General features: G+C 43.2%; 1 protein-coding gene across 1 annotated transcript; it reads left to right on the top strand.

Moving 5' to 3' along the window:
- The first annotated feature begins 1,290 nt into the window (after positions 1–1,290).
- LOC131402984 (zinc finger protein 709-like) lies at positions 1,291–5,896 on the top strand. The gene is made up of 4 exons (XM_058537426.1): positions 1,291–1,326; positions 1,984–2,110; positions 2,315–2,375; positions 2,760–5,896. The coding sequence occupies exons 1-4, from the start codon at positions 1,291–1,293 to the stop codon at positions 4,624–4,626; spliced, it is 2,091 nt and encodes a 696-aa protein (XP_058393409.1). The 3' UTR covers positions 4,627–5,896.
- Positions 5,897–25,813: the final 19,917 nt, after the last annotated feature.

Below are 25,813 nucleotides of genomic sequence, written 5' to 3' on the forward strand. Positions count from 1 at the left end.
ATGTTGATGGTAGCCCTGTGGCTCCTCTGAGCCCTCTGTGCGGGAGTTTCCCATTGGCTGAGAGCGCCCGAAGAGCTACAGTTTCCCGCCGAGGGCCGCCCCTCCCCCCTCTCTGGGAGCCGCGCGGACCGGATCGCTGATCTGATGGGGAGGGAGCGGAGTTCTCCTTACCTCTCCCCACTTCCTCCGGGGGCCCAGCACGTTCCGCTCTCAGATGTGGGGCAGTGTGGATCCTTCCGCTCCAGCTTTTGACTGTCTGGGATTCCGTTGTTTGTCTGTGGCTGTTACTTTTGTTGTATTTTGTGGGGGAAGAATTCACGGGAAAGCTCACTCCGCCATGATGCTGACGTCACCCTTTATTTTATCAAAAGGAGTCCAATTTAATTCAAATCTTTGTTTCTTTATAGCTAAGCTGTGTTTCTTCTCTGGCATTTCTCAATATATTCTCTGTCTTTGATTTTTCTCTCGTTTGAATAGGATATCCTTGGGTGTGTGCTTTTGTAGTTTGTCATGTTTAGGCTTCTCTGAGCTTCCTGGATGATCAGTTTACCAGCTATCATTAATTGTAGGATATTTGGGTGACTGTTACTTCACTTGTTTCTTCTGTTTCCCTCTGTCTTTCTTTTCCTTCAGGTATTCCTATTATGTACGTTTAACCTTCTGTTATAGAGTGTTGTCTTAAACTTCATGGATATTGTGTTCTGTCTTTTTTGTTCTTTTTATGTTTGCATTAGCCTCTGGTGAAATAGGTTATTTGTTTACTACAAGTCTTGTTAAGAACAAAATACCTGGGGCATATTTCAAAAAGCTATCTTGTTTTCACTTTCCCAATTTGGGAGACCCCGCTTTGCCCTATGACCTCAAGGCTCTCATGACCTGAGAAGAATTTTCGAAGTTCATTCATTTTCTTCTTATGAGATCAAGAATGACAGTTTCTAAGTTTCTTCAGTGTGGGATCAGAAGTTGGCAGGGCATCATCTAGAGTGCCTGGGTGGGAAACACTTGCTGTTTAGTTGGAAAATGGAAGCTTTATGTTGTTTTGGAGGAAAGCACTTTTAAATCCTTCATTTATTTTATAATCATGGGCAAATTTACCATCAAACCTGTGTGGACTTAGTGAACTCTGTAGTTCTTAACCTGCTTTCTAGGGCAGCAAAGCTCCGGGTACACGGTTAGCATTTGACTGGAAAGAGCTTTCTGGGCATATTGTTATCTCACTGTGCATTCTAAAAGTTTCTGGGAAGTATCCTTGAGGCACATGAGTATAGGTATTTTATGGTCTAAGTTGTCATGCCTTCTTCCTTGTGTCTGAATTGTAAGTTCCAGGTAACTTTCTAGCCTCCTCAAATCATAGAGAGAGAGAAAAGAAGAACTGAGTCGATGATGAATGTACCACAAGAACATTTATATTCAGGCAGCTATCTCTGATTACTCGTAGTGGCCTGGATTACTTTAGGACAATGTGGCCAGCTAGGCTTTGTTAAAAGTTTGATTTCTACAGGCCTCCGGGACTCTCTCTTTGGTGATAGGACTAGACAACAATGCTTCCAGTTCTTCACTGTGTTTTTATTCATGGAAACCTCGTGCAGATTTGACTCTCTGACTCATGGAGTGCTGTAACTGGTGGGTAATAAGGAAGAAAATGAAAGAATTTTTCTCACAAGGAATCATGTTTCATAGAATGATATTTGTTTTATTTATATAGCATTTTTGTCATTTCCCGACATAGGCTCTGGAGCCTGCCATTACAGAGAAATACAATGTAATGTGATCACAGTAAAAATGTGTAAATAATTTCTGTGTTGATAATGCAGATAAATTGAGGAGGAAGTGTGTACAAAAAAGCAATGAAGTTTTGATGATAACAGAAAATATGTGTTTAGAAATGACAGAATCACACGTAACATTTCTACAAATGGAGTGCAGATCCGCAGTGTCATCAGTCTTATGCATCCTACTCTACACATATTTGTGATGTTTTAGGACTCAGTAGCCATTGAGGATGTGGCTGTGAACTTCACCCCAGAAGAGTGGACTTTACTGGATCCTTCACAGAGGAAACTCTACAGAGATGTGATGTGGGAAACCTTCAGGAACCTGGCCTCTATAGGTGAGACTGAGGACATTCCCTCTCTTCATCAAGCAGAGAACAAGTGTTTCTTGCCCATCAGCATTGTTCCGGGATGTAGAATGTAGAAATAGGAGATGTTGATAAATAAACTAGAAATGATCATTGATCATGACTGTCTTAGAATCCATAATTTTTCTATAATTTCTAATACGTTGAAATCAACATTCTGGGTCTGCATTTCAGGAAAATCATGGGAAGATAATGATGTTGAAGTTAAAAACACAAGCCAGGGAAGAAAATTAAGGTGAGTCACACTCAGAATAGAAAGCAGTGTGCCCCATTAGAATAATGATATGTTAAGAAATTTTAAAAAGAAGCAAACAAAAACAACCCTTGCTTCAAATTCAGGTATTAGAAAATTTTCACCAAATAGACTTTTTGAAATGTGATGTAGATGTTCAGTTTTTGCAAAAAGGTTCACTTGGAAGTATGAATAAACCCTATATGTGAATATCACTGTTTGGAAAAGCAAGCATGAAGTCCTCTTGCAGAGCATTCAGTATATTCAATTTCCAGGAATTCAGACAAGACAGAAAAGCTAAACTTTTCCTATAAATCATAATAAATTATAACAAATGTAAAACATTAATAAAAAAATCATTTATAACGTTCTTCCCCTTTTTTACAGAAATCGTATGTTACAGAGACTCTTCAAAAGTGAAGATAGTCGTCTATGTCAAGAAAACATCAGCCTAAATCCAAATCGCAGTCTGAACAAGAAAACTACAGGTGATAAACCATGTGAATGCAGTGCATGTGGAGTAGTCTTCATGCGTCATTCATCCCTTAAAAGGCACATTAGATGTCACACTGAATACAAACTGTATGACTACCAAAAAGATGGAGAGAAGCAATATAAATGTAAGGAATGTGGAAAAGCCTTCCCTTTTCACAAGTCTCTTGAAATACATGAAAGAATTCATACTGGAGAGAAACTCTATGAATGTAAAAATTGTAGTAAAGCATTCACTTCTTCCAGTTCCCTTCAGAGACATGAAAGAAATCACACTGGAGAGAAACCCTATGAATGTAAAGAATGCGGGAAAGCCTTCAGTTGTAGCAGTTCTCTTCAAAAACATGAAATAACTCACACTGGAGAGAAACCTCATGAATGTAAAAACTGCAGTAAAGCATTCACTTCTTCCAGTTATCTTCGAGAACATGAAAGAATTCATACTGGAGAGAAACGCTATAAATGTAAAAAATGCAGTAAAGCATTCACTTCTTCCAGGTATCTTCGAAGACATGAAAGAATTCACACTGGAGAGAAACCCTATGAATGTAAAACCTGCAGTAAAGCATTCACTTCTTCCAGTTATCTTCGAGAACATGAAAGAATTCATACCGGAGAGAAACACTATAAATGTAAAAAATGCAGTAAAGCATTCATGTTTTCCAGCGCTCTTAAAGTACACGAAATAACTCACACTGGAGAGAAACCCTATGAATGTAAAAAATGCAGTAAAGCATTCAGTTCTTCCAGTTCTCTTAAAGTACATGAAAGAACTCATACTGGAGAGAAACCCTATGAATGTAAAGAATGTGGGAAATCCTTCAGTTATAGTAGTTCTCTTCGAAAACATGAAATAACTCACACAGGAGAGAAACATGAATGTAAAAAATGCAGTAAAGCATTCACTTTTTCCACGTGTCTTCAAAGACATGAAAGAACTCATACTGGAGAGAAACCCTATGAGTGTAAAGAATGCAGGAAAGCCTTCAGTTGTAGTAGTTCTCTTCGAAAACATGAAATAATTCACACAGGAGAGAAACATGAATGTAAAAAATGCAGTAAAGCATTCACTTCTTCTAGTTCTCTTCAAGTACATGAAAGAATTCACACTGGAGAGAAACCCTATGAATGTAAAAATTGCAGTAAAGCATTCAGGTCTTCCAGTTATCTTCGAGAACATGAAAGAATTCATACTGGAGAGAAACGCTATAAATGTAAGAAATGCAGTAAAGCATTCATATTTTCCGGTTCTCTTAAAGTACATGAAATAACTCACACTGGAGAGAAACCCTATGAATGTAAAAAATGCAGTAAAGCTTTCAGTTATTCCAGTTCTCTTAAAATGCATGAAATAACTCACACTGGAGAGAAACCCTATGAATGTAAAAAATGCAGTAAAGCATTCAGTTCTTCCAGTTTTCTTCAACAACATGAAAGAATTCATACTGGAGAGAAACCCTATGAATGTAAAAAATGCAGTAAAGCATTCACTTTTTCCACTTCTTTGCGAAGACATGCAAGAACTCATACTGGAGAGAAACCCTATGAATGTAAAAAATGCAGTAAAGCATTCACTTCTTCCACTTCTCTTCGAACACATGAAAGAACTCACACTGGAGAGAAACCCTATGAATGTAAGGAATGTGGCAAAGCCTTTACAAATCCCTCAAGCCTTCGCTCACACATGATCTTTCACACTGGAGATGGACCTTATAAATATGAGGAATGTGGGAAAGCATTCATTTTTACCCGTTTTCTTTGAATACATGAAAGAACTCACGCTAGAGACAAAGCTTATGAATGTAAAAAAACGCAGTAATGCATTCATTTCTCCCAGTGTACTTCAGAAACGTGAAGGAATTCATACTAGAAAGAAACCCCTTGAATGTAAAATATGTGGTAAAGCCTTCAGGTTTTCAAGTAAGGTTCAAGTACATGAAAGAATTGATGCTGGAGAGAAACCCTATGAATGTAAAAAATGCAGTTAAGCATTCACTTCTGGTATCTTTGAAAACATGAAAGAATTGATACTGGAGAGAAACCCTCTGAATGTAAGGAATATATGAAAGCCTTTATGATTCCTTCAAGCCTTTGATCTCACCTGCTCTTTCACGCTGGAGATGGACGTTACTAGCATAAGCAATGTGAGAAAGTGTTCATTTCTCCCAGTGCATTTTGAATATGTGAAAGGAGTCATAGAACAGACAAACCCTATGAATGTAAGGAATGTGGGAAAGCCTTTATAAATCCCTCAAGCCTTCAATCCCAGATGGTCTTCCTCACTGGAAATGGATCGTATAAATGTAAGGAACGTGAGAAAGCCTTCACTTCTCCCAGTTTTCTTCAGACACATGAAAGAACTCATACTGGAGAGAAAGCTTATGAATTTAAGGAATGTGCACAAACATTCACTTATCACATATCACTTCAAAGAAATGAAAGAAGTCACACTGGAGAAACACTATGAATGTCAGTAAAATGAGAAAGCCTTTATTTTTCATGAAAACCTTTGAGGAAGTGCAAGAATGCACACTAGAAGAAATACCATGTAAAGATAAAGAATGTGGAAAGGGCTTTTGTCATCCAGTTCTTTCTGAAGGCATGAAGGACTCAATAACCTCTTGAATGTAAGTAGCATGGAAAAGACTTCAATTGGCCCACCCCCTTCTATGTGATACTTTTACCAAAAAGAAGTATAAATGTAAGTGATATGAGAAAGCTTATTGGAAATTAATTTCTGTATCATATTCTAGAAAACTTTCAACATGAAATTCAGAGATGTTATAGAAGTTGTAAACATTGTGTTTACCAAGTTACTTCTCAAAGTGCAGCATGAGAGTGTGGATTTCTATTACTTTCAGAAAAGACTATTGAGATGAGATAATTTTGCAAGTCATCCTTTATCAATAGTACATAAGATTAATAGATACTGTTTTTTCTTTAAATCAGTTAGTAATGTTTTCTCTTTTTTTATAATGTGTTAATTGTTCTGTGTTAAGGGGCTATTAAAAATGACACTGTGTTTGTTGGGATTTCCTTACTGTCCTTGTATTGCAGATCCTGGATATGCCGAATCCTTTGTATATATTGTACTTTTCTTAGAGAATTCTCTTTCTTGGGGGTGGTGGGTATAAGAGGCTGTTTCCATTTTTGCACTGTTAAACAGGGCTATCTTCTTGAGAAGAACAGGACATCAACATTTCAGACCTTGTGTCCAGGTCCCTGTTGCTGAGGGTCAGTAAGTACTGGGTGAGTGTGCCTGTAAAGGGGGGACAGCATTGTTTCAGTCTCTACGTGTGGAAATGAGGTGACGCCTTTGGAGTGATGTGATCACCCTGGTTCCATCTCATGAGGTGAGTGTAACATAAGTCACTTCTGAGGGTCCAGGAGACATAATTGAGAGGACCTGTGGCTGCTGTCTCTTTACTGCACTGTGTCCTCAGCTCCTAAAATGGGATTGTCATTCAGAGAGAGGCTTCCCATTGTCCCCAAAGCAGCTCCAGGGTCCTGGCATAGAGATTTTGCCTGAACATGGCGGTGAAGTGAGCCTTAAAACACGAAGCTCTTAATCATTTTCCAAAGAATTAACTTTGATGGCCCAAGATCATGAGAAGTTGAAGTCCAAGGACACTCTCAAGAAAGTGGTGAAGGAGGTGAAAGGCAATTAGGAGTAGATTTGTGTATTTATTGAAGATACAGCCTGAAATATAGGCTGACACTTTTTCTGAAAAAACAACAACAGGAAATTACACTGCTGAGAGGAGGCTTACAAGGCTCAGAACAAATATCACCCAGTGACTGGAAAATATTTCTATAAAGGAGTCAGAATTTTATTGAATTGGTTGTGAAAGCAAGTTATGCCCCCCAGGAAATTGGTGAACACAGTAAAGCAATCAGCCAGCAAATAATGGAGTCTAGCCACTGGCTGTGGTTCATGAAAGAGAAAGAGAGCCCTCCCCATACCAGTGTTCCAGGAGAGTAGGCTTTCCCAAAGTTATGTCCACTTCCAAAAGCTATGTCAGAGGTTCCACTCTGTGTGGAGGACACAGACTTAAATCCAGCCAATCAATGAACAAATAAGCCAATTACAGTGAAAACCACCAGAAGGAAGGGGACTAGTACCTGGCGTTACTACAATCTATTACCTAAAATGTCTGATGTGCAACAAAATTACAAGACATGCAAAGATACGGGCAAGTAAGAACCATACAGTGGGAGAAACAGCAGTTGAAAAAATGACCCAACTCTTACAAGGAAACCCCAGTGAAATTAACAGCTGATGTCTCAGAAAAAAGGGAGGCCAGAAAGCAGAGGGATAACATATTCAAAGCACACAAAGAAAAACTCCTCTCAACCAGCAACCCTATATTCACCAAAACTACCTTGTAAAATATGAAGGTGAAATAAAGACTCTCAGATTTAAAAAAAAAAAAAAAAAAGCAAAAGTAAGAGAATATATTGATAGCGAACTGCCGTGCAAGAATGACTGAAGGTCAGAAATAACAGAAGTAAAACCAATGAGTCATCAAAGTAGTAATTAATAAAGGCTTATTGTGAGATCTACTCAAGAAAATCTCTGAAGATTTGTAAGAAATGTGAGTCTGGTATTTGAACCAAAAGCACTCCTTCCCTAGTTCCTCCCAGCTCACATTGGTGAAGACTCCCCTCCAGACTCCTGCAGTCTAGAACACACAGCACCCTGTCATCCCAGCTCCCACTCAGAGGGCTTGCTTCCTGGGAAGAACAGGACTTTAAATTTTCAAACCCTGCCCCCAACTGCCTGTTGCTGAGGGTTAACAAGTGCTGGGTGAGTTTGCTTGAAAAGTTGGGACACCATTGTTCCAGTCCCTCCACATGGAACTGAAGTGATATCTTTGGAGTGGTGTGCTCACAGTACTGGTGCACTGGTCACTCTGTCCCAGGTGACCCAGCTTATGAGGTGGCTGGAACACAAGTCATTCATAAGGTGCCAGGAGACACAATGAAGAGGACCTCTGGCTGTTGTCTCTCCCCTCCCCTGAGCACTCAACTCCTGAAATGGGATTGTCACTCAGAAAGAAGCTTCCCATTGTCCTCCAAACAACCACAGGGTCGTGGCGCAGAGATCTTTCCTGAACTGGAGGGTGAAGCAAGCCATAAAACACATAGCTCTTATTACCTTTCCAGAGAATTAACTTGGCCGGCAAAAGATCATGAAAAGTTCAAGTCAAAGGGCACTCAAGAAAATGGAGAATGAGGTGAAAGTCAATTAGGAGTAGATGTGTGTATTTCATAAAGATACAGCTTAGACTGTAGGCTGACTAGTTTTCTGGAGAGAACCAGTGAATTATTCTGCTGGGAGGAGGCTTCCAAGGGTCAGAACAAATATCAAAGAGTGACTTCAGAAAGTATTTCTACAAAGGAGCTGGAATGTTATTGGATTAATTGGTAGAGCAAATTATGCCTCCAAGGACATTGGGGAAAACAATAGGGCAATCAGCCTGCAATTAGTTGAATTTAACCTCTAATTTAACCACTGGAGTGGTTAAATTCAGAGGAAGAGAGCCCCAGCAATACCACTGTCCCCCCAGGATAGCAGTGGGCTCACCCAAAGCTGTGTCCACCTGAGGAGCCAGATAAGAGGTTTCCCTCTGTACGGCTGGGTGATGAGAAAAATAACTTTTGTTTTTCTGAGTTGCTGCCTAGGCGTGTTACAGTGTGACACCCCTGCTCACTCCCAGAATCCGGACATTTAGAGAAGGACCTGAGCTTAGGATTCCCACCACAAGTTCCCACTTTACTTTCCCAGGACACCTTTTAAAATAAGCACTGAGAGTTGAGCCCGTGAAAAGTTGGTGACCTCTGCCCCAACCACCTTGTAAGTAATGGGTGCTTGCTCCCTGCTCTCTACCTCCTGCTGGCTGTTGACCTGGCACACAGGACTGCCCTTCCCCCAGCTGACTGCACCCTCACCCCCTGCTTCTGTGATCTGTACATAATAAATCTTGTGACTCTGCTTCCTCTGGGTGGGTATCTTGAAACTGCACCTTCAATCAAAATGATGCTGTGGGTTTCACTTCCCCTAAGTGGGAGCTTGGATGCCGAGGGAGCTCCCTGCTGGCCCCACGTAGATGCCCCCTCATTCAACAGGTCATATTCTGCCCATTAATCCAATACACCAGCTCCAGCTTCTCCACACACTTGGTAATGGGGATGGCGTTGTGGGTGGTTTGTACCCCACTCAATGCCTTGGAGCTGTGAAGGGCTTATTAACCTCCTCTCCGAGACTGCTCAGTCTCTCTGGGAAGGAACCGCTGTTTGCTGGCGGGTTGTGGCGGGGGTTTCTGCTGCTGCATATTGCTGCTGCCAGGTATTTCCTTGGATCCCCACCCTACATTGTCAGTGCTGCCAAAGGTCAGACTGCCCCACAGAGACTGACCTGCAGGCCTCAGTCTGAGGGGGGTGTGTTTCCCGTTTGTCTCTGAATGAGCCCCACTGGGTGTCAGTCTGGAGGTGATCAGCTATAATCATATTAGAAAGTCCTGGTGTTGAACCAAGGTGAGCTAAGTGGGAAGGTAGGGCCCTGCCTCTTTTTCCCAGGCAGGAACTAGGGGCCTGGGCTATCAGGCCCTGGGAGCCATGGAGAGTTCCCCTACATTAGTGCTGGAAGGGGAGGCCGGCTGCTGCGCCCACTGTGTCAGTGGTCAGTATTGGGGTGTTGAGCTTGGACAGCCAGCCCTAACCTGTGACAGAGGCAGCTCTACCACAAACGACATGGCACACTGGCCAAACAAGTGCTGCTGAGACAAGTGCTTCTTATGTTGCTGCATTCCTTGCTGCTGTCACAGTTTGTCCCTTGACCCCATGGGATATTGGGAGTCCCACCCCTGATATGGTGCTGCAAAGTGAATTCTTGCTAAAAGCAGGGCCCCTGAGCACATCCCACCAGCTCCTCCCAAGTCCCCAGAGAAGGTTGAAAAACTACCAGATGCTCGTAGGACCCCTGCTCAAATGGCTTGGGCTTTACGGAGCATGGCATTGTGTCAACCTGCCCAATCGCCATTGCTACATTATGGGGCTCGGGAGCTTTCCCGAATACATCAGCTAACTTTGCACAGGTAGAGGTTGACTCCAGACCCCCACAGGTTGATTGGGAAACCCTAGAATGGGAGGTGGCAGCATACAAGTCAGGGAAGAGGCAACCTCCTGCCGAGTTCCCCGTCACTCTCCATGGTACCAAGAGGTCCAGTGATGACCAGCATGAACAAGAGACAGAAACACATAACTACATCATGACAGAAATGCAAGGTTTTCTAGAAAAATTTGTCTAAATGGAGGAGGAGAAGGGCACTGGTTGGCTTTTACAGGGCTTTGGAACCAGCTCCAAGCTGTTGCTCACAGCACCTGAGATGTGCCATCTGGCCAGATTGGCCAAAGATCCCCAAATTCACCATTTGTTAAAAAAATCTAAAGATATTGAGAGCCCATTTTATTAGAGACAGCCTAGGGGAGCCTGTGAACTTGTCACCACGGCGAGGGTGCCCCCAAATGAGTTGAGCCACCAGGACAGAAGATGGAGACAATAAAAACGGAAATGGACTCTGAAGAAGAGACACCACCCCTCCCCCGCCACCAAGGCTCTGGAGCCCACAGGGATAAGGAGGAAGAAGCTCTGCCTCTCCTGACTTGGAGTTTTATGGCTTAGCACCAAGCCCATCTGTCAGTCACAGTTATTACAGCTAAGGCTCACTGCGAGTGGAAAACCCCGGATGAAATGCATATCCTATTACATAAAATTGGGATGGTTCAATGGGTGTATCATTTTGTTGAGTGCCATGCTCTCACAGAGCCCCTGACCATTTCCAAGCCAGAGGAGGCAGAGTTGGGGTGAGCATCTAAGGAGTTCTTCTTAAAGGGCTTCCCCCTAATCATAAGACCATGATGTTACAATTCATAGAAATGGCAGGTACAGTACAACAGCAGCAGACTGCATCAGTGCTGTAGCTGGACACAAAAAAGAGAATTTTCCTGAAGCACAAATCTTGTTTGCTAGTAAAAGTGAATGCGTCCCACTGCCCCCTCGGCCAGGAACCCAACAGAGGGGTCCTAGGGAATATGGGGTCTTCCAGGCCCCTTATTGCTCCCACAGAGCGGTGGCACCTCAACCCAGCTCCCTCCCTCGTGAGATGACCACAGGTCTCCCTGTATTGGCAGCTCTGGAGATCAGGGGTCCCTAATGACCTAAGTTTGGGACAAGCCGACCACAAGTTAGAAGCATTTGCTCAGGCGCTGTGGGCTTCTCAAGAGACTGCTGGCCCCGCCCGAAGGATGGATGCTGTCACCCATCAGAATGTCCCAGCCCTGGCAGCAGGATCTGGGATCCAGACATCAGGATGTCTGAGCATGGCAGCCATCAAGTCCCCTGCCATAGGAACCTGGCCATTCCCTGGAGTTTGTCCCTTCCCTGGGGGACAATCCCCCATATACTTCTTTATCCATTGGGACACACACAATAAACAACATTTTACCGCTCTCATTGACCCTGGAGACCAATTACAATGCTTCCCGGGAACCCTCCAAACATAAGTGAGGGGCACCTTTTAAATTAAAAGATGTAACGGGTAGGGTGGGAGAAGGCATTCAACTTCCATTGGATGTCGCTCTTGGAACAACTTGTATTAAAAATTTTTTAGTGGTGGTGACCCCTCTGGCCCTGCCCTTTCCTGTTATACATATGGATGCCTTGAGGCACCACCACACCATCTGAAACAAACCCATATTCCAGGCCTTCCTGGTGGGAGCTGCACATTGGGAGACAGTAAAACTGCCACTCCTGGTTAGGACAGTAAATACCCCCCAATATTGTACACAACAGGGGACTGAGGAATTGCAGCCCATAGTTCAAGATTTATTAAACACCATTTCTCCTTTCAGTTCTCCCATTTGGCAGGTATCGAAGCCCGCTACTGTAGAGTGGCACCTATGGTCGACTACCAAAATTTAAATGCTCAGGTGCCCTCTATTAAGGCTCCCATTCCCAACATTGTCCAATGAATTGAAGACATCCAAAGGGCTCCAGGGGACTACTTTGCTGAGATCGATTTAGCTAATATGTTCTATTCAGTATCCATCACCAGCCAGATCATTTGCATATTCAGAGGCACCCAATATACCTTTACCCGGCTGCCCCTGGGCTATCTTAACAGCCAGGCTATTTGCCCACAATCTTTGCTGGGAAGACCTGGATGCCCTTACAGTGTCCCCTTGCTCTGTCTGACATTATATTGATGGCATTCTAACTTGGGGCCCCTCGGAGGGTGTGGTGTGTGAGGCCCTAACATGGCTGGTGACCCACCTACAACATCAAGGTTGGGCTATTGCCCCACATAAAATTCAAGGGCAGCCACAACTGTTAAATTTCTGGGCATTAAATGTCCTCTAAAGCTTGGGAAATTCCACTTCCAATTAAACATCAATTGTTAACTATTCAGCCTCCCATTAAGCTATGACAAGCCCAAAACTGTCTTACATATCTTCACATTTTGGAGGCAAAACATACCACATTTATACATCATTCTCAGACCCATTTATGCAGTTACTCACAAGTCCTCCACGTTTCACCGGGGAGAAGCTCAACAGCAAGGCTTACAGTTGGTGCAAAGGTCAATTCATCAAGCTTCTCTCCTGCATCTTCCTGGCTCCTCCTTCTGGATTGAGGCACTGGCCACCATGGACTACACACCCTGGACCCATGGACTAAACGTGGCTCCTCCTGGTTGCCTATGGGCTTCTGGACCAGACGGCTGCCCTCCACAGCTGCCTGCTATATCCCTTTAAAATGTCAAGTTCTGGCCACTTATTGGGCTGTGTTAGAAATAGAGGCCTTCACAGGAAAGGAGCCTACTCTCCTGCGTGCCCACGTTGCTGTTACATCATGGATAAGTGATGCCTCCCAACAGTGGCTCGGCATGGCTACAAATGCCTCCTTACTAAAATGGAAATGGTACCTTCAGGAATGGGCTAAACCTGACATGGCAGGTCTTTCTATTTTTCTTTTTTTTAAATTTTTTTTTTTGTTTGTTTTTGTTTTTTGTGAGGAAGATCAGCCTGAGCTAACATCCATGCCAATCTTCCTCTTTTTTGCTGAATAAGACTGGCCCTGAGCTAACATCCGTGCCCATCTTCCTCCACTTTATGTGGGATGCTGCCACAGCATGGCCGGACAGGCGGTGCGTCAGTGTGCGCCTGGGATCCGAACCCGGGCCGCCAGCAGCAGAGCACACGCACTTAACCACTACGCCACGGGGCCGGCCCCAGGTCTTTCTAAATTACAGGAGGATGTGAGTTCCCTGGTCCTCAGCCCCCTGCCCACAGACCTTGAGGAACTGGTGCCAGCACCCCCATTGCCTAAGACTCCGGTGACCTGGGGAAGCCCCTGGGAAGAGCTGAGGGAGTGACAAAAGGAGCCTATGTACTTCACAGACAGCAATGCCATCACTGTCCATTCTGGAGCCTGATGCAGAGTGTACTGTACCATCCTGCCAGTGGTCCGCTCTTATCAAACATGGCAAATCAGGGTGAGCTCAGCTTCCTGAGGTGGTGGCAGTACAAATGGCTGTGCAGAGCGCCATTGCCCATGACAAGTCTCTTGTCCACATTTTTACTGACTCCTGAGTGTTTGCTAACAGGCTAGTGGTTCGGTCAGGCCAATGGCAGTGGGACAATTTTCACATTCAGGGCTCTCCCATTTGGAGTGCCGCTATTTGGAGGGACGTTCCCCAGGCATCAGTCACAATTAAAGTGACTCACATTTCGGAACATACAAATGCTACCACAGCACAGGCTGTATTTACGGAAAGGCAGGTGCCCTTGCCCGAATCCAAGTCACCACCTGTTCAGGGCTCTCAACCACCAACTCCTTACCAACAAATGTGGACTCCACCCTCTACCACAAAACTGCAGCTTCCCCCATCAATCTATCCTCAGCTCCCCTATTCTGGCCTTTCTTAGTCACCACTTCCATCTTCCTTATTCCCTGGCTGGATGGTCCTATATCTCTTTGGGTCATGGGGGACCTGCTGCCACTCTGGCCTGGGCCCACAGCAGGGGCATTTCCTTTATGGCAGCCCTTGCAAAATGCATTGTTTTGAATCACAAACTATGAACCCAAACCAAACCTTGGAAACTGCCTCGTCATGCTTTCATTCTGGGAGACGCCTGCCATTGTCAGGATGATTTCGTAAGGCCACTTCCTCCATCTGCAGGCACTACCCTCTTCACTATTACACGTGTGGATACTTTTAGTGGCCAACTGCTTGCTCCACCCACCAGGAACACCTCTGCGGAGCAGGTAATCTCTTTTTTTCTACGTATATCTTGCCCCCATTCGGCCCTCCTGACATCACTGACTCAGATCAAGGACCTCATTTTACTGCCCACATAACCCAACAGTGGGCTCTCCAACAGGGCGTCCAACGGAACCTTCATCTCCCATACCAGCTACAGGCTCTGGCATTACTGACCGCCACAATGGCCTTGTCAAATCCTGGCTCCTTAAGTTTCCAGGAGGTAAATGGATGCCTAGATGGACTTCCTTGCTGCCAGGGGCACTTGCAACTTTAAACTCTAAGCCATATGGCCATCATTCTCCTCACACCAACTGGGCTCCCCCAGCCATGCTGCAGATGACTGTTACCATGGGGGAATCTTATGCCTTCATCTTACTATGTACATTGTATGTATTATGGGCAATATTATGTAGATTTTTCACGACAATTTTAAGTCCCCTTACATATCCAAAATGTTGATCTCAATGTCTTCCAATATTCATTGGTAGCCAATTGGGGGCAGGTGGTTAGCTATGAGCCCCTGGTCACATATAGTCCTGTCCCATTAGAAGAACACAGAGCCACTAGGCTGCTGCTGGACCACTCTTCCCTACATGATATGCAAACACCAGCTGAAATTCCAGTGTAGAGTGGTTTTAGTGGATGGCTCATTTCTCCTAACCATCCCTCCCCACAGGAAGTGGAAATAATTGTACCTGGACCCACTGAAGGAACCGTGTGGATCTCTAAAAGGGAAAAGAGGCCCTCAGGTTGGTTGGCACCAGCAACACTAGAAGATGACAGCATGGCAAGATGGTCACAACACTTGGCCCTACCCTACTTTGGAGAAGGCCACCAAGGAGCTGTTGGTCCATAGCAGCCCCATAATACATCTTCACATGGGACAGTCAGTGGGCAGAGGGAAAACTATAAAATGTAGATGCTCACTGCTGCTGGCCTTACTCTGTGCCTTTTGTGCCATCTAGGTCATGGGGCTTCTCCTCAACTCCAGAAGGCAATGCTGGAAAGTTGCTGGAACTGCACAGCACCCACCTATAAATGCAACCCAGGATGGGGGGATGGTGCATGTTGGAAGTCAGCCCTAGAGGGGCTGCATCCAAAGTGCCACCAGGGGTGGATACTAGCTGGGTGATTCAAACACTCTAAAATGGGACCAATGGCACAAATGCTTCAGTGTCACCAACCCTGCCCAGTCACCAACATCCTGATGTTTGGTCACTGGCCATTATACTGTCCTAATTTCAACCCTAATTGGATGACAAACTTATGCAGTTCAACCAGTATATACCATCTCTGGTAATACAAGCTGAAACATTAAATTGTTAGGAGCATATAACAAAAATTTCTTTAAACCAAGGCTACCCATGTGCCTCCACCTTTACTATTTATGGATGGAGACCTCCTATGCCTCAGAGGAGAACACTGCCCAATCATTTGTGAGGTGCACCCCAAGGACCCCTACAATTTACTGTGAATTTTTGATACCAGTAGATGCTTCCGATGGTGCAAACCTTAATCAGGGCCTAATCTATATGACCCTGTTAGGTCCCTTGGCCCCTCAAGTCCCCTCCTGGGTGGCTACTTGAGAGAGCTTTCCTCCTCTGGGATGGCTCCCTTTACCTGCGACAATTCTGGAGATGACAGTGCCCCAGACCATGAAGTCAAGGGACTCAACTTCATCACAAATGCTGCCTCCACAACCTTCCACTATAGCAGAGATGATGCCAAGGAAGACATGGTGGCTGATGATGGCAAGCACATCCTGGGATTTGGTTGCTGAACTGAATGCTTGTTTATCTAAATTCCTTGCTAAGACCCCCTTGAGTGCCATTTTCAGAAGTAACTATATGTTTACCTCAAGGCCCTCCTGCTTACTACAATGCTTGCTGCCCAAGGGTGAGGTGGTACTCTACCTGCCAGGCTGCCCTCCTCTACACCATCGAGCTTTGGAAGGCCAAGGTGCGCGTCGAGTCTCACAGCCTTACAGGGGCCCCTTCAAACACTTCACTCAGTTGCTTGCCTTCACAACAACCTATACATAGGTCCACATTATGAGTCCAACTGAGAGTTAGTGAAATTAATTTCTGAACCCCTTCCTGGCTTTGGATGCTACCACCACTACAGCATCCCACCATGTCCTCCAGGAGCACAGCCACAGGGACACCTCCTCACACCACCTGAAAGAACCCAGCCCCATGGTCACCACTCAAGGCTCCACAGTCCTCCCATTCAAGCCCTCCAAGAGTCTTAATATTTTTGTGTGTGTGTGTGTGAGGAAGATCAGCCCTGAGCTAACATCCATGCTAATCCTCTTCTTTTTTTTTGCTGAGGAAGACCGGCTCTGAGCTAACATCCATTGCCAATCATCCTTTTTTTCCCCAAAGCCCCAGTAGATAGTTGTATGTCATAGCTGCACATCCTTCTAGTTGCTGTATGTGGGACGCGGCCTCAGCATGGATGGAGAAGCGTTGCATCGGTGTGCGCCTGGGATCTGAACCCGGGCTGCCAGCAGCGGAGCGCACACACTTAACCGCTAAGCCACGGGGCTGGCCGGAGAGTCTTAATATTTTTATACAATGGGCAGAAAATGGAGCTCATATTTGAGATCGCCATAACTGCAGGGTATATTACCAGGCTCAGCAAAGGATTTTTCCTGTGTTAGTGGCCCACTCTGCTGATTTATTGACCCTGATCTATTTGCTCAGCAGAAGACACCCCACGATCCCTGTGGCTTTCTCGGCTGCTCTCTACGGTTCTCAACTGCAGCCAGGCAGGTCACTGTGCAATACAGTATGTGGCACCTGGCAGGAGCCCCAACAGGCCCTTCACAGCCCCCCATATCTGCCCAGGACCAAGACAACATGGATGAATATGACCTACACCTCACCATAAGGAGCATCATCCCCATGGCCTTGGGAATCGAGGCCCAGCCATCTGGGGGAACCCCCATCTACTTCATCTTCCCCAATCAAGCAGTTGGTGTCCACTGTGGGTCCAGTGCCCTGGGGCCATCATACATACGTGGATCTCCATGTGTGCACTTCTCCCTCCCTCCACCTCCACACATTTGCCTCTTTGCTAGCGCCTGGGGAGTCCTGTCTGTTCATGCCAGTTGACTTTTGTCTCCCTGGAACTGCCCTGACAAATCACTGAGCAGGACCAGCAATCCATTTTTTCTGTCCCCTCACATCAAAAGCCTGTGGTGTTCACCATCGTTATGTTGGGAGCAGGTCTGCTACTATCCCTCACCTGCACGGGGCTGGGTGCAGCCCCACTGGGCTCACAGCACATTATTAAGGCAAACACCACCCTGTCAGCCACTTGGCTGAACCCATTGGGCTATTACACCAAAGCCAGGCCTTAATGCAACAAGATTCTTCAGTGTGGATGGTTTTGCGTAACCGTTTAGCTGTAGATTACTTGTTGACCAAGGAAGGAGGGGTATGTGCTGTAAAGGGCACCTCCTGCTCCATGTATAGTAATAATTCTGGACAAATTTGTGAAAGATGACCCAATGGGTACAAAGATTCCATAATCTCACCCAATTTTTCGTTAAATATATATGTTACCTTTATGTGTGAATATAGTGAACCATTGAATTGTACACTAACAGGGTGCATTGTATAATACGATATGTTGAGAGGCCAGAGCTGGTGTTTTAAATTCAGTGTAGGCAGGCTGGCCCCGTGGCTTAGCGGTTAAGTGGGCGCACTCTGCTGCTGGCGGCCTGGGTTCGGATCCCAGGCGCGCACTGACGCACCGCTTCTCCGGCTATGCTGAGGCCGTGGCGTCCCACATAAAGCAACTAAGAAGGTTGTGCAGCTATGACGTACAACTATCTACCGGGGCTTTGGGGGAAAAAATAAATAAATAAAATTAAAATAAATAAATAAATTCAGTGTAGGCAGATTGTGATCTGCTGATTGGGAAGGTACAAGCCAACCACGTGGGGTCAGTAGGTAGCTCCCTCAGCATCTGAGCTCCCACTTTGGGGAAGTGAAAACCATGGGATCTTTTGATCGAAGGCCCCACACAAAGGAAGGAATGTCACAAGATTTGTTACTTACAGATTGTAGAAATGGGGTGGGGTCACAATGAGCTGGAGGAAGGGCAGTCCTCTGTCCCAGGTCATGAGCCAGCAAGAGATAGAGAGCAGGGTAGCAAGTACCCATTACTTATCAGGTGGTTGGGGCAGAGGTCACTAACTTTTCAGGGGCTCAACTCTCAGTGGTTATTTTAAAAGGTGCCCCAGGGAAAGCAAACTGGAGACTTATGGATGGAAGTCTAAGCTCAAGTCTTTATATAGATGTCCAGACTTTGAGTGTGAGCGTGGTGTCATCCTGTAAAACTCCTAGACAGTAACTCAAAATAGTTGTTTTTCTCTTCAAAATTGACTTCGTGATGCCTAAGCATTAGTCTTGAGGGAAAATCACGGGCCCTGTCTGGACCATGGAGATATTAAAAGCCACTGGCAGAATTTTGATCCATTCAACTGTAGAAGGAAGGACGCTTGGGTTACTTCCACCTTTTGGCTATTGTGGATAATGCTAATGTGAACACGAGTGGACATGTATGTGTCTGAGTCTCTGCTTTCAATTCTTTTTGGTACTTCCCCAGAAATAGAATTGCTAGATCAGATGGTAACTCAGTTTGTAATCTACTGAGGAACTGCCATATTGTTTTTCATGCCATGAACATGATATTATAGTCTCACCAAAAGCGCACAAGTGTTCCAAAGGGTATCTTCACTTTCTTAATGGTGTCCTTTGAAGCACAAAAGTCATTAAATTCCCCTTTTTCCCCGTTTTTGCTCTTAGTATTATATCTAACAATTCTTTGCCAAATTCAAGGTCAGGAAGTTTTTCCTCTGTTTTATCTAAGAGTGTTATGGTTTTACTCTTACATGTAGGTCTTTGATTCTTCTTGGTAAATTAGTGTGTGTGGTGTGATCTAAGTGTGCAACCTCTTTCTTTTCATATGGCTATCCACTTGGCCCAGCAGCAATTTATGAAAAGAATATTCTTTTCCCGTTCTTGGCACCTTTTAAAAAAATCAGTTGACCATCGATGTGTGCATTTATTTCTCAAATCTCAATCTATTCCACAGATCTGTATCTCTAACCTTGTGTCAGTACCACAGCATCTTGGTGACCGTTGCTTCGTACAAAGTTTTGAAATCAGGCAATGTATGTCCAACCAATTTGTTTTTCTTTAGCAAGAATTGTTTGGCTATTCTGGTTCCCTGCAATACCATATAAACGTAAGAATCAACTTCCCAATTTCGATAAAGAAATTAACTGGGATTGGGGGATCAGTATGGCCTTGACTCTCGGATCATTTTGGGGAGATGTGACATTTCAACAGTAAGTATTCTGATCCATCAAATTGGGATATTTTCCAATTTATTTATACCTTTATTAATTTCTTTTGATAATATGTGTAGATTTCATAGTATTTGTGTTTTTCTTTATTAAATCTATTCCTAAGTATCTTACTCCTTTTGATGCTATTGTCAATGTATTTATTTTCTTAATTTCATTATCAGATTGTTTATTGCAAGTATATAGAAATACAATCCATTTTTTTGTGTGTGTGTGAGGAAGATGTCTCTGAGCTAACATCCATGCCAATCCTCCTCTTTTTGCTGAGGAAGGCTGGCCCTGAGCTAACATCCGAGCCCGTCTTCCTCCACTGTATGTGGGACGCCGCTACAGCACGGCCTGCCAAGTGATGCATCGGTGTGCACCCGGGATCCAAACCAAGGCCGCCAGCAGCGGAGCGTGCGCACTTAACCGCTCCACCACGGGCAGACCTCACAATCCGTCTTTATATTTTGATCCTGTATCCTATGAGATCACACAATTCAGTTATCAGTTCTAATAGTGTTTTGATGGACCTCTTAAAGTTTCTATATGCAAGTATATGGGCTGAAAAATTTCCCCTTCTCTTCCAGGTTTTTTGGCTGGTCTGATAATTAAAGTGATGAAAGACAGATTAACAGAAGAAAAATTTAATTACCTATGTATGGGAGCCTCATAACAAGATGAGACTCAAAGAAGTAACCAGAATAGGAAGATTTTGTGCCTTTTATTTTTATTTTTTTTTAATTTTGTTTATTTATTTTTCCCCCAAAGCCCCAGTAGATAGTTGTATGTCATAGTTGCTCGTCCTGCTAGTTGCTGTATGTGGGACATGGCCTCTGCGTGGACAGAGAAGCGGTGCGTCGGTGCGCGCCCGGGATCCGAACCCGGGTCGCCAGGAGCGGAGTGCACGCACCTAACCGCTAAGCCACGGGGCCAGCCACGTGCCTTTTACACAAAAAATAAATTTGGGAAGATGGAGAATGCAGAGGGGTTTGGGCTAGGGTTAGTAAATGGTGAAGAAATAACAAGGTTTGTTTCTATAGCCTTCTCAGCCTTAAATTCCCTGTCTCTGGTGATAAGGTTGCCTTCTGCCCTCCCGGTTCAAGGAGGGTACCGTCCACGTGGGAAATTCATCTCCTGCTTTCAGGGGGACAAAGGAGGGCCACAGTGTCTTTCTTGCCATGCCTTTTTCTCAAGCACCATTAATCTAAAATAATATGTCAATGTGCCCTATTTTGAGGTGACATATTCTAAACCCTTACACAAGATACCTCATCTGGAAGTAGAGGGAGTTTTATATCTTCCTAAATGATCTTTGTGCATTTTATTTCTTTTTCTTGCATAATGGCTCTAGCTAAAATCTCCAGTATATTACAGAATAAAAGTGGCAAGAGCAGACATCCTTCTTTGGTTCATGTCTTCAGGGGAAAGCATCCAGTTTTTTACAATCTATTGTATAATCTTAGCTGTGGGTTTTCCGCAGATACTGATTATGAGGTAAGGAAGTTCCCTTCTATTCCTGGTAATTGGAGTGTTTTAATCATGAAAAGTTACTGATTTTGTCAATTATTTTCCTTGATCTATTGAAATGATCTGCCACTTTTGATTTTTAGTCTACTGATATCCTTTATTACATTAATAGATTTTGAGATGTTAATCCAACTTTTCATCCTTGTTATAAACCCACTTGGTCATGGTGTATAATTCTTTTTATATGTTGCTAGATTGGGCTTGCAAGTGTTTCTTGAGTTTTTTTGCACCCATATTCACAAAAGAAATAGGCGTGTGGCTTTTTTGGCGATATACTTGGTTTTCTCAGAGAAATACTGGCTTTATAAAATGAGTATGAAGTGTTGTCTCCATTCTATTATTTAGAAGAATATGTAAAAGAATCCATAATAAACCTTCTTTGAGGGTTTTGGAGAATTCTGAGTTGCAGTCATCTGGGTCTAATCTTACTTAGAGGGTTTTTCGTTTACTGATTTAACTACTTATTACAGTTCTATTCAGCTTTTCTATTGTTTCTTGAGTTATTTTCAGTACTTTGTGTCTTTCAAGGAATTTATCCATTTCGTTTGAGTTACATAGTTTCTTGCCATACTATGTATATGAAATTCTTTTAAAACTTTTTTAATTTCTGTAATGTCAATAGTAATATCTCTCTTTTCTCTTGACTGTATTAATTTGAATCTTCCTTCTTTTTCTCTAGATCAATCTCGGTGAAGATTTGTCAATTTTCTTAAACTTTCCATGGAACCCACTTTTGGTTTCATTGATTTTCTCTGTGGTTTTTCTATTCCTCATTTCATTAATTTCTGCTCTGATTTTCTTATCTCCTTTTCTCCTTGTGATAAGTTTGTTACCTCATCTTTTGAACTCTGTTTAGGTGAACGGTTAGGTTACTGATTTGAGATCTCTTTTCTTTGCTAGTATAGGCACTGATGGCTATAGTATACTATACTAATATAGAAAACTAAAAATCATTTTCTATTTTGTGTTCGAGATACAGCCCATAAACTTTGAGCCTTTCAGCATGATATTATGTCCTTTGATATCTCTAGTTATATTTTTTGTTTTGAAGTCTATTTGGCCAGGTATTTGTATTATCTCTCCAGCTATCTTGTGGGGGCTGTTTACAGATGTATCTTTCCCAAACTTTTATATTCAATCAATTTTTTTTTTATGAGGAAGATTAGCCCTGAGCTAACATCCAGGGCCACTCTTCCTCCTTTTGCTGAGGAAGACTGGCCCTGGGCTAACATCCGTGCCCATCTTCCTCTACTTTATATGGGACACCGCCACAGCATGATTTGACAAGCTGTGCATCGGTTTGCACCCGGGATCTGAACCTGCGAACCCCAGGCCACCGACGTGGAGCATGCACACTTAACCGCTACGCCACCGGGTCGGCCCCTATATTCAATCTATTTATATCTTTGAATCTAAAGTGTGTTTCCCACATGTAGCATATATTTTGATCATCATTTTATTTATTTTTTTAATCTGAGGTGACAGTCTCTTTCTCCTGTTTGGATAATGTAACCCATTCACATTTAGTACTATTGACACAATTACAGTTACATCTGCCATTTTACTTTTTGATTTCTACATTCTTAAGTTGTTGTTAGCTTCTCTACTCCTCCTTTATAGCTTTCTATTGCATTAAGTGAATATTTCCTAATGTAGTATTTTAAATCTTAAATGTTTTTCACTATATTTTTGAAGTTTTTTGGGAGGGTTGCACTACTGCTTAACATATATGTCTTAATTTATAGGAATGAGCTTCAGATTTATACAACCTTGATTCCAGTTGTACTTGGCAACGTTACTCATATATTGCTCTATTCCCTTTTGCCATTTTTGTCATATGGTTATGCAGATTATATCTATTAATGATATAACCCAATAATTTATTGTTGTACTTATTTCTTTACCATCTGTAGTCATTTTATTAGCTAAATGCAGCTTTGTTCCCACCATGTCTTTTATGCATAGGTAAAAATATTAAACATATGTTACATTTCTACATATTATAGTCCCAACAGCACTTTACATACATAATATTTTATACAATTCCTTTGATATAAATTAAGAGAAGAAAGGAGAAAATAGGTACTGATTCTGTCCTTCATACTTAAATAATTACTTACACTGATGTTTTAGTGTCTCTGTATTGATATGAATTTACCACCTGGAGTCACTTGCTTTCACCCTGAAGAACTCCTTCAATCATCCTTGCATGGCCGTGGCTATCAACATATTCTCTCAATTTTGTTTATCTTGGAAAATCTTTATTTCACTTTCATTTTTTACAAGGTAGTTTTGGTGAATATAGGATTGTTGGTTGAGTTTTTTTCTTTATGCACTTTGAAAATGTTATTCTTCTGCCTTCTGACCTCTGTTTTTTATACTGAGATGTCAGCTGTGAATTTTACTGGGATTGCCTGATAGCATTTTTTCAACTGCTGTGTTTTCCCTGTATCTGGTTCCTACTTTCCTGTGTCTCTGTATTTCCTTTAATTTTGTTGCAAATCAGACATTGAAAGAAATGTAATATAGTAACTCCAGGTACTGTTCTCTCTCCTTTTTTTTTTTTTTTTTTTTTTTTTTACTGTAATGGCTTATTTATTTGTTTAGTGACCAGCTGGATTTAAGTCTGTGTCCTCCACAACTAGTGAAACTTCTGACATAGCTCCTACAATCAGACACACCTTTGGGAAAGCCTACTTTTCTAGGACAGTGATAATGGGAGAGCTCTCTTTCTCTTTCATGAACCACAACCAGTGGTTAAATTCCAATAATTGCTGGCTGGTTGGTCCATAGTTTTCACCAATGACCTTGGGCATAACCTGTTCTACCAAACAAGTCAATAAAATTCTGGTTTCTCTATTGAAATACTTTCTGAAGTCACTGGGTGATATTTGTTCTGAGCCTTGTAAGCCTCCTCTCAACAGTCTAATTCACTGGTTTTTGTTTAGAAAAATAGTCAGCCTACATTCTCAACTGTATCTTCAATAATTGTATGAGTCTACTGCTAACTGCCTTTCACTACTTTCTTGAGAGTGTCCTTTGACTTGAACTTCTCATAATCTTGGGCCAACCAAGTTAATTTTTTGGAAGGTGATTAAGAGCTTTGTGTTCTATGGCTCACGTCACTGCCATGTTCAGACAAAATCTCTATTCCATAACCCAGGAGCTGTTTTGAGGACAATGGGAAGCCTCTCTCTGAATGACAATCCCATTTTAGGAGCTGAGGGCTCAGTGCAATAGAGACAGCAGGCAGAGGTCCTCTCAGTTGTGTCTCCTGGCCCCTCACAAGTGACTTATGTTACATTCACCTCATGAGATGGAACAAAGGTGATGAGGCCCAAGTACTGTCAGCACACCACTCCAAGGCATCACCTCAGTTCCATGTGTAGGGACTGAAACAATGGCGTCCCCACTTTTCAAGCACACTCTCCCAGCACTTACTTACCCTCAGCAACAGGTAGCTGGGCACAAGATTTGAAATGTTGATGTCCTGTCCCTCTCAGTAAGAGCCCTGTTAGTGGGAGCTGAGTTGACAGGGTGCCATGTGTTCTAGACTGCAGGAGTCTGGAGTGGGGTCTTCACCAGTGTGAACTGGGAGGAGCTAGGGAGGCAGTGCCCTTGGTTCCAATACCACAGATTCTCATGTTTCTTACAAAACTTCATAGATTTTCTTGAGTAAATGTTCATTATTTCATGTTTGCTTTTAGGACCATTTCCAGTGGCTTTAAATGTTTATGAAAATAATATTCACCAGTTTTATTGGGGAGTAGGTCAGCAGAGCTTCTCTCACTCTCACACCACCCTGATACATTTAGTATGAAGCCCATTCCACTTGATACTCACCAGTTTGAAGTAGGAAGGAAGAAGATCTAATATCACTTGTCATCTTATGTGGGAACAAACAGGAAATTTATTTTTTATTGTTTTCAAAAAGGTATTGAACATTTCATAAAAGTTGTTTACAGAATTACACACAAATGGCTTCCCATTTAAAATGAATCATGCGTTCAATCTATAAAATATTACAAATAAATTATGGTGTTAGCTAGGGTTCACCAGAAAAACAGAACCAACATGATGTGTGTAAGTGTGTGTGTGTATACATATATATCATTTATTCATTTCTTTTTTTGTTTTAAGAAAGTGACTTGGGGGCCGGCCTGGTGGCACAAGCGGTTAAGTGTGCGCTCTCTGCTGCGGCAGCCCGGGAATCGCTGGTTCGGATCCCGGGCGCGCACCGACGCACTGCTTGGCAAGCCATGCTATGGCGGCGTCCCGTACAAAGTGGAGGAAGATGGGCAGGAATGTTAGCCCAGGGCGAGTCTTCCTCAGCAAAAAAAAAAAAAAAAAAAAAAAAAGAGGAGGATTGGCAGACGTTAGCACAGGGCTGACCTCCTCACAAAAAAAAAAAAAAAAAAAGAAAGTGACTTGTGGGAATATAAAGACTTAGTTAAGTCAAAAATCTCTAGTCTAGATGAGCAAGCCAGGAAACCAAAGGAAGAATTGTAGTTCACGTACACATGCAGCTGATAGGCAGAGTTCATTCTTGTTCAGGGAAGGTCAGTCTGTGTCCTATTAAGAATTGAATTAGAGGGGCCGGCCCCGTGGCTTAGCGGTTAAATGCACGCGTTCCGCTACTGGCGGCCCGGGTTCGTATCCCGGGAGTGCACCGAGGCACCTCTTCTCCGGCCATGCTGAGGCCGCGTCCCACATGCAGCAACTAGAAGGAT

This window comes from Diceros bicornis, unplaced genomic scaffold (genome assembly GCF_020826845.1).
Source record: "Diceros bicornis minor isolate mBicDic1 unplaced genomic scaffold, mDicBic1.mat.cur scaffold_434_ctg1, whole genome shotgun sequence".
Classification (NCBI taxonomy): domain Eukaryota; kingdom Metazoa; phylum Chordata; class Mammalia; order Perissodactyla; family Rhinocerotidae; genus Diceros; species Diceros bicornis.